The 10,488-nt window shown below is 31.7% G+C and overlaps 1 protein-coding gene across 1 annotated transcript; it reads right to left on the bottom strand.

Moving 5' to 3' along the window:
- Positions 1-4,131: 4,131 nt before the first annotated feature.
- Positions 4,132-9,999, bottom strand: LOC118200315 (serine/threonine-protein kinase pim-3-like). Its single transcript, XM_035372272.2, has 6 exons — positions 9,789-9,999; positions 9,500-9,606; positions 9,276-9,323; positions 8,138-8,501; positions 6,078-6,254; positions 4,132-5,678 (listed from the first exon to the last, which is right to left on the bottom strand). Exons 1-6 carry the CDS (start codon positions 9,850-9,852, stop codon positions 5,479-5,481), a joined length of 960 nt encoding a protein of 319 aa, XP_035228163.1. The 5' UTR covers positions 9,853-9,999; the 3' UTR covers positions 4,132-5,478.
- Positions 10,000-10,488: the final 489 nt, after the last annotated feature.

The raw sequence follows: 10,488 nt of genomic DNA, 5'->3' as shown, positions 1-10,488 counted from the left end.
ATGTGAATCGTTGTTACAGTACACGGAAATTACATAATTATCCAGATGAAAAGGCCCCAATCAGTGAGCGAATGCTAAAATTGCTGAGCACTGGTAGTTCGATATAGGAATATACGGTTTTGAGCCATTTTCCCTTAAAAGGCCCTCCTCCTCGTAGGCAGAGAGCCTACATGAGTTTTGCGGTAGTCAGATAAAACAAACCAGAGGGAAACTTTATCTTACGTGCTTCAAGCTATTTTTTTTTTTGAATAAGGTAATAATGATTTTGTTGAATTGTTAGATGAAATAATATGGTGTGCTTATCTGATATTTTTATTAATGTTTAATACCACAAAATTGAATATACAAGAACCGAAAGAAAATAGTTTAATATCAACCTATAAATTGTTGGGATTAAAAAAAAAATGTACAAGAAGGTAATTTAGAAAAGACTAAGTCAGCCGTTTTATAACAGTCCCAAAGATTTACATAAAATAATTATTGATACTTTAAAAATACTAGAGCAAAGAATTGCGTATTAGTTTCAAATTTAAAAGTTAAAAAAAAAAAAAAAATCTTTGATTGGGTTCGAAATTTATTTGTAGCAAACGACATGTCTGTGTACGAATTATCTTTGAAAGAAGAGGAAGAACTAATTTCAGTGTGTACTATCTTAGAATTTAATATTTCGAAACATTCAGAAGAATCCATCAGTTCGTTCTGTGTTAATCTTAGATACGATTACCCGACAATACCACAAAAAGCTTAAAGTGTTTTTCGCATTTTATTAGTGCGAATTCGAATTTTCGCCTTTGACCAACACACACAAACTAATAATTTATAAAAGATCTCGACTTTTAAACCTGGATCACAAAAAATAAGAGTAGCATTATCATTTTACGCCCAAATAAATATAAATGAAGTTATCAAAAAACACCAGTCTCAAATTTTGCATTAATTATAATTTATCTTTAACATTTGCAATGGAATTTTATTTCATATTTCATTGAAAATGATTAGCGTATGCTATTTTTACAAAATACATTATTAGACACATTAATCAATTAACCAAGTAAAATTCTTTTAAACTTATCTTGTAGTTAGAGTGCCGCCAAATTTGTAAATTACTAAAAATATACCGTGACGAAAAAGAAGATTGAGAATCACTAACATATAATCAATTTGTACATATATTAATAATATATAATATTAATAAAAAATTATTAATAATTAATAATTTTAATGTAAAATTAAATTCTTAGAAATATATAATTTATTTTTTATTTGTCATTAGTTTAAATATCTTCGGGAGGACACTCATTGAAAGGTGGCAACCGTGCTTTTATATATATTTAAAAAAAATATATAGGTATGCGATATAGGAATATACGGTTTTGAGTTCTTTTTGTTCTAAACGTTCTGTCTTATTCAGATTGTCATATAAAGAAGTCTTGCGGTAATAAATTTATACCGCTAGGCGTAGCGAGTTTTGGCATTCACTATAAACGGCGAACCACTTTTTAAATTGTTGCCACCAAATATTAGAGCCTGTATTACATTTAAAGAAATTAAATAATGAAGAATCTACACATAAGGTATGCGTGTGTCGGAAATTCTGAAGATATGCTCTTTTAAATATTTTGTGATATTGTTGTTGAATTGAATTTTATGGTTTAAGTGCGAAGAACATGATATTTAATAAAGAAAGTAAATGCACAAAAAGGCCTTTTTGGAAGTGTAATATTAAAAAAAAAAAAAAAAAAAAAAAAAAAAAAAAAAAAATTCGGATTTTATTTTTTAAAGAAGATTTACAGATTTCTTCTAGCTTCATTGTTCGCGTAATAGAGCAAATCTTACATATTATGTTATTTTCTTCTTGCAAGCAATGGAACTGCATTTTGCATTCTAATAAAAATTCCCAGCATAAAATTAGGAATCTGTTACTTAAAGTTATGTTTCCAAAAATTAAAATTTTAAACTGAATTTTTTCCAAATATTTCAAATTACGTTCTTCATTTTGTAACTTGATTATATAACTACTTTTATATGAGCACACATCTCATAAATTTAAATAAACTTGTCAGCATTTAAACTTCCTTGTTAAAAAAAATTAAAAACAATAAAATTTTGTTTTAAAATCCCAGTTATCTCTCATTAAGAATAACAAATCTTCTCAAAATATGTGCCTGATTTTACGCTGAGATTTTGAGAAAAGTTATTAACTATGATAATGTACAAAAGAAGAACGAAAAGAACTTAATTTCCTTTTAATTCTATTACTTCTCTATTTCAGCAAGAGATGGCGCTGCCATTCCGTTCTTTCGTTTCGTACATTTACTTCAATTTTCGTGAAATCATTCGATCTTTCTCAAGGCCCTTTGAATGTAACTTTGATTTATTTATTAATGTAAACAACAATATAATTAAGTGAAAAAAGATATAAAAAAGGTAAGTAATAAACTGCTTGTCAGAAATTAGATATTTTAAGTTCCTGGTATATCAGTCATTATAACGACTGAAATTAAAGATATTGGAAGAAATATGATTTCATTAATATAAATTAATAAAAATATGTTTCTCGAATAAATTTTGCATACTTTTAAAAGCCTGACTACACAGAATATTATTTTCACAGTTTTTGATTATATCGTATTACCCAAAACTTTTTCCGGAATAAAGGAAATTGCCAGAAATAAAATGCCTTAAAACAGCAAGCTTGATCTGAAATACATTTAAGCAGAGGTGGATTTTTTAGGAAAGAAAAAACCTCGCCTCTTTTCTGTTTTCGCTATATTAAAATATTTCTCCTCCCTTTAGTTTTTTCAGCACATAATTAAGAAACTTCATTTATGGTAACAATAGAAAAATACATGTTCAACTAGAAGATATTTTGCTATAGACAATATTGGTTTGCCTTTATGTGTGATGTTAACATTGAAATCTTCGCTGTAGAAATAGAACACATCGCATATTCTTGTCCTCTGACGTTTCAAAGGGGCAAAATTAGTAGAAAAAGGGGGGATACGCGAGTAATTACTGTACACATTATTTACTAGATTTTTCTTCAAAAAGATGGTATGAATTTTTTTTAGTGATCATGTAGTGAAATTTTTTGGCTTTTCCTTTTTCTTTATAATCAGCTTCATTTCAAGAAACAACTCCGTGAAAAATAATAACGCGATGCATTAATTTCTCTCAGAAAACTTTGAGAAGAAAGCTAACGAGGGAACGTCATTGCATTCTGTACACTAGTCAATTCGGTTATTGGCCCTCGAACGAATGACGTCACTCTAAGGTGCTACGTCATTGCCTTCTATTCGAGAACTCCGTTGCTAGGATCCTTTCGGCAATTTACTCAGCCATGTAATACTTTTCTTATCTATTTTCAGTAGTTCACTCCTATTATTTTAATATCCATCCTATTTTTAAGATAAGATATATGCAGTTTTTCAAGATGTGCATGCAACCAAAAACTTTTAAATTTCATTTCTTTCACTGAATAAGGCTTAAACACCACAAAATTAATTTTCAACTTATGAAATATACGATATACATACTTTAGAATTGTTGCTCATGATCAAGTATTAACAGTCTTCAAGTATGAAGTATTAACAGTAACAGAAATACATCTGTATTTTCATTCTTTTATTTTTCTATGCTAGTTGAAGTGTAAGATGGATTTCTGTTTCAAATTAGGAGGATAAAAAGGAATATTTTGAGTGAATATACCTTAAAATATTTTCTCACCATATTAAAAGTAAAATTTTCATATGTTGAATAGTTAGCTTACTTAAATTTGTATTTATAAATAATTCAAATTCATCCTCACGATTCTTGTTCTTTCACAAAAAGAAGTGAAAAAGCAAATGAGTTGTACTTTTTAACAAATCATATTCCATTTCTTAATATCCTCATGTAAATATTTAAAAAACTAAGGTGATGAGTCATGTTTTGTTTTCAATGTGTTATATTAATAAAATCTATTGCACCTATAATAATGAATAGTTTAAAACAAAAGAGTTTCAAAGACAAGAGTATTATTTACATAAACATGTGCTTCTTGTAAAAGTATATGCAAAGAAATGCAGTGAATTTCTTCAGGAGAATAAGATAATAATAAAAAGTTTTCAAAATAAACACCACAAAAAGAAATAGTTTTACATCTAGTTTATTTTGGAATTTCCCTGCATAGAAAAATACCTCTGGTTAATAATTATATATTTACATATGTACAAAATGCTTTCATAGAAGAGCAGCTGACAATAGGCCCAATAAAAGCACAAGAACATGAACAGTTTTCTTATACAAGTTAGCAGCAACTTGCACTTTTTGGCCAATGAGCCGCTTCTGGTAGCTTATGAACACACTGCATCACCAGCAGAAATAAATTAAAGGTATTTGTTGCAAATATACAAACTCCTTAAGGAACTTTGCAGCTCATTCAGCCTATTTACATATTTACATTAATAAATAGACAGCAACTGTGAACAGGACACACATTTGACTTGTCCAAATAAATAGTCCTCTGGTCCATTGGTCTTTGGACTACACAATCATGATGCGGGGCAGTGATGACTTCAATTCGTAAAAACAGGGTTCCCACTTTAAATAATTCAAATGCACCGACAAAAAATATTGCAGCTAAGCTTTTAAATTAACAATAATGCTAATACAGGCCAGCTTGATTTAAATACCTATTTAAATAATATCTTAGTTGGGACAAAACATTTTTCATCTCGCATGGCTAATATCACTGGAATGTTTTCATACAAATTTGTTGACAACATTGGAACGTTGTACAAAACAATGAACAAACAAATGTGCAAGATACAATCTTTGATAAACTCAGGAACTTGAACCAATAAAAAGATCTAAACAGAATTAGTAGACGTCATGATCTACTAATCTGTATGCTAAGTAAACTACATCTATTCTTGAAAGATAACAAATCAACAATCTGACTTCAATTTTCCCCCATTAATTATTTATGATAACAAAAAGTTAATGTTTACATTACTGAATAACATTAATTAAAAAAGAAAAACAATAAACTACTCTTAAGAATTCAATAAAAAACAATTTAAATATATGAAGTACAATTTTAAAGATTTAATTTGTAAAAATATTCAGGCAATCTAACTTAATGCTTTAGATTAAAATGAAAGTCATAATTAAACGAGGTTTAAGTCACATTCTACAAATAAATAAAGCTAAAAAGATGACAAATCTAGTCATTTTTAGAGTACTACCTCCTCCCCTAAAAGTTTGTGTTCATTTGGCAACAGAATAAGTACATTTCAAAGCTGTATCTTACACATTTAAGAGACAACAATAATAAATAAAATAAATAAGAGCACTGTGGGAACCCAAATAGTCAACTAACGGATCCTCGTCTCTCAACCCAGAAGCGGCGCTGAGAACTAGCTCAAGTGGGCTTCAGGCATTTAGGAACCATTACATTTGTCTATGGTACAGTTAATAAATTAGGCCAAGGTGGAGTCAAATGCTTTCTTGGCTACTTGCAGAAGAATTCAGTTCGAGACAGTCCTCAATGTTACGGGCACTATGACGAACAGGAATGCTGGGTGAAGGGAGGTTTTCAAGCGGCATCGTCATCCACGGATGTCGAAGAATTTCCTCCAATGTTGGTCTGTCTGCTGCTCTAACTGAAAGGCATTTCCTGATAAGGTCTTTGCATTCTGGAAAGAACAAAACAAAAATGAGACTTTATGACAAGATTTCAAATCTTAAAATCATCTTGACTTCAGTTTTTCCCCCATTAATTATTTATAACAAAATGTATTTTTTATTATGTATTAAATAGCCTAACAATTTCATAAAAGTAAATGCAGAATTAATAAAAACAAATACCCAATAATATAAATTAAATTTTAACATTAAACATTTCTTGTTAGTTAAAGCAAAATTATGTTAAAATCCAAGTTTTACAAAATTAAAATTTATTATTTAAAAGTGGCAATATTAACACTATATATCAGCTGCAGAATTTCATTTAAAAATATTTAGAATATTTTCCCTATTTACAACTCTTTTCAAGACAAAATCTGTACAACTATAAGAAAAAATTTCATCCTCACCATTTGAGAGAAATTTCTTGAACCTCACATCAGCTCTCAGGATTTGTTCATCTTGTTCAAAAGGTATATCTCCGCACACCATGTCATATAACAAAATACCCAGAGACCACACTGTTGCAGCACGTCCATTATAACGATGGCTATGAATCCATTCTGGTGGACTGTACACTCGTGTTCCTGTAAAGAATAAAAGAATAAAGAGTTTAGACTAAGATTATACTTTTTACCATTCAACTTTAAACCATAATGAAATAATTTGCAATCCTTCAGTTTACACATCTTAAAAGCATTGGTAAATAATTGTTTTTAAGATGTGTAAACTGAAGTCCGTTAGTCTAGTCATAAGCATTGCAAAATGGTATATAATGTTATCAAGTCTTTAATAAAAGTTAAGCGTTATTTATGCACCCTACACTTATCTGCTATAAATTATTATTAAAAACTTAATTGCATGTTTTCATTGGGGAATATATATACTATATTATTAATATAGGATCAATTATTTCATGTTAGTATTTTGGTAGCAATGCACAAAAAATAAATATTTAGAGGAAGCGTCCTTTATTTTTTTTGGAGGGGGGGACAAAAGAAAAAAAATAAAGGATAACAATATTCATATGAGGATATGAAAATTTTCAAATCAATAAAATTCGACTAAAGATGAACATTTTATTCAGTCAAAAAAATTAAAACTTAATTTATAAATTTGAATTGCACTAAAAAGTTCATAAACATGTTCTCCTCCAAAGCAAAAAAACTTGCATCTATCTTATTAGCATTCCTGGTAGTCTAGCTAGCCCCGGTACATGCATTTGACCTAGTTGCCTACGCGGCTGAAACCAAGAAATCCTGTTCTGTGGTATGTGGCACTAAAAGAACTGCTTTACCTTGTATGGAATGCGGTTTCGTTTAATCTAAAAGAGCAAAAAATAATAATAAAAGTAAAGGGTTGAATGGCCAGGGTAACACAGCGGATATGACGTTCTGACGGCTACTTTGGAGGAGGGATAATTCTATCCATCTATGGGGAAAGAATAAGGCATAAAGGGAATTCGGAAGATAAACAACTTATGATCGCTGATGTAAACAATAAAATATCTGAATATACATTAGAATTAATTATTTTAACTTAAAGGAAAATTATTGTGAGTATGAAGTTTATTACTAATGTTCAGCCTAAAATAGTATCATCAACGGGCAGAAACACAAAGTTGGTAGCAAAATAAAAATTCCAATTTTGAGGGTCGATGTACCCCATCGGGATAACCTGAGGGTGGCTAGGAAGATGCCTAGCATGGAGAAATCTCCCGCCAAACATCGATCGATGACTTTTCGCGCCAGACGCTTAGATTTGGCACCGTGCCAGAGAAGCTCTCGTCTGCTGCAAACAGCCAGACATTTCAAATCCATGCGCCTGCGCAAAGCACAGTTCCTACAGTGAAAAGGAAGGGCACAGTGTGAAGGGATCGAAATAATGCAATGAAATGGGGGGGGGGACTCCGGATGTGGCTTTTTTCTCACACCGAAGAAAGCTTAGATTTCCCCCTTAAAAGTTATTCTAAGGAACTGCATGAATGAATCCTAACATCGATAAAATGAAGTCTCTTTAAATGGGAAAAAAATTATTTTCTAAAATTTAGAATACCTTACACCTCTTTTAAATTAAATCATAACAATCACAATGAATTAGGTAACAAGGACATCTATGAAATTATATACAATGACATACATACATCTGGAACCAACAAAAATGATTCAGAACAGAATAATGAGTAACGTTTAAGAAAATAAATTGAAGCTAAATATATCTTCTGCGGCGCCAGCCGTCTTGCAACCTTAAAGTTGGCGGTTTCACTTTAACGCAGGACCACTGCCAAGTAATTATTATTAGCTGCATTGTTGGGTTGGGGCGTTCTGCACCAATTACACCCTTTCAAAACTCGAAAAAAAATTTTTTTTTGAAAGCAATTCATTTTGCATCCTATTTTTTTAAGCATGCGTAAGTACGGGTAGCTGCACATTAACTTAAACATTACTGAAAATGAAATCGAGGTACTTACCATCAAAATCTGTGTACATGGTATCCTTTAAGAATGCACCGGAACCAAAGTCAATAAGCCTCAGTGTCAGATTTTTTAAATCCACAAGAATATTTTCGTCCTTAATATCTCGGTGTATAACACCCGATTTATGGCAGTCTATAACAGATTCCACAACTTGATGAAAAAACACACGGGAAAGTTTCTCTTCCAGAAATCCTTTCTCTGTAATATAATCGAACAGATCCTTCACCGATTCTGGCCTTTCCATCACAATTATGAAAGAATCTGGGCGTTCATAATAGTCCAAAAGCTTCACAACTCCCTTTACATGATTCACTTGCTTCAGCAGGCATATTTCCAAGGGTATCCTGCCTCCATTTAGCTGTAGAGAATACACTTTATGAGTATGAATAAATCAAAATAAAATTCACATACTTTTATTACAATAAATAGATTTTAACTTTATCTATAGCAGAAGTTGTGATATAAATTCCGTATATCTGAATAGACTACTGCAATGGTTATTATATAGCATAATTGCTAAAAATCGCTGTATTTCATAAATGAAAAATCAACGTTAGTTACATTTAACGCAGTAAAAATTTTCCACAGTCAAATATTAAATACTATTCATATCCGATTAAAATAATCTGATTCAAAACGTAATTATATTTATGGTAGACTTCAAATTTTTAACTTGAACCAATGTACAATTAAGATTCCTACTAAACAACCTGAAGAACTGAAAACAATGCGAACTTCAAGAAGCAATAGGTGTAAATCGAAGATTTCGTATTCTAAATTATGAATACGCGAGTAATGTATATAAAAATAACTTTATAAATATAAGAAAAAAGGAAGGCAGTTAACATTACGCAAAACATTTAACATCTCATCCTACATTCCATTCAGGCAATAAAAATAAAATTTTTCCTATAACGTAGATGGCACTACCAATTTCTTGGCGCGGAAAAGGTCACTGCATGCGACCTCAAAATATCCGCGCCAAACACACACATCACACGGGAAATACGCCCGACGAAATGCAATCGATAAATAAGGGCACTAGCTCGGGAATTCCCAGCGTTTTCGCGCTACAAACAATCTTCAGGCACTGCGAGAGGGAAAAACGATATAAGGAGAGAAAGATGCTTACCTGTCCCCATTCTGTCACTTTTTCTTTTGCAACATGTTTAATTGCGACCTGCAAAACAGAAAATAAATTCCATTTAGTAACAATAATCAAGCACACAATTCACAGCATATTTTCAGCGATATCCGTCATCTATATATGCTGCGAGTTCTCTGAAACCAAAGCGTTGCATTTAAAATCAAAATACTAGATACAGGAAGATTATAAAACAAGACTTATTTACTTACCGGAACATTATCTCTGATTCTGGTACCAGCGTAAACAGTTCCAAATCCACCTTTACCAAGTACTGGGCCCACTCTATAGCATTTCTCAAACGGATCTCGGTCTCGAACTGCAAAGATACGAAAAGTCAAAATTTAGAAATATGTAATGAAAACATCGAGGAATAATACAGTGTATCCACCATAATCCAAAAAACAAGAAATATCCTGATAGCGTTATTTCGCGGCATGAAATTGCGTAGTATCGAACATTTCTTATGAAAAAAATATAATACCGAACTTTGATAAGTACCTGGGTTAGGACCAACACTGGTGTTTGAAAACATATTAAAAGCTGGAATCTTCCTAGATAACATTATCCAAAGACAAGTAAGGAATCACAACACTGAAAGTAGAACGTCCGTGGAAGATGCGCTAATCTTTTATCATCCACCAAAACACTGAGTATAAATAAACACACACAACCTCTTGCAACGAACTCCTACTACGTTATGGTGATGTGAACGTTGACCATAGAGTAAAGTTTCCCGCAATTCGTATCCTTCCGCAGCGAGAGGCGGGTTTACAGCAGCGACCATGCGTTGCAGCAAGAGGGGATTCAGTACAAAATAATGAAAATTCTTTTAGTAGAAAACTATTCTAACTCATGTGTAATCATTCGAAATATTTGAATGATTATTTATTTCTAAATTTTAGTCATTTTATTTTAAAATATTTTAAATTCTAGTTGTGAACTATATTTTTCTGATTTGCGGAGGAAGTCAAAGGGAAAAGTCTGCAAAGAAGCAAGGTTTGCTTTCGACTGCTACACCAACCGCCAAAATGGACCAATCAACAAGCAGACGGCATACGCTTTTCCCCAGATTTCAGCCAATCGGGTCGCGAGCGTGAGCGTTGGCGTAGGCCGGAAGCTCCGATGATTTTCGCAGTATGACAACGAGGAAAACACAGCAGTAGAAGATCAGACTGTGACGAGGAATATCAGGACCGTG

The sequence above is a fragment of the Stegodyphus dumicola genome, chromosome 6 (assembly GCF_044657685.1).
Source record: "Stegodyphus dumicola isolate Sdum_Otavi_A_Nest chromosome 6, ASM4465768v1".
Lineage (NCBI taxonomy): Eukaryota > Metazoa > Arthropoda > Arachnida > Araneae > Eresidae > Stegodyphus > Stegodyphus dumicola.
The sequence above is the reverse complement of the archived record's forward strand: the minus strand, read 5'-3'. Positions and strand labels throughout refer to the sequence as shown.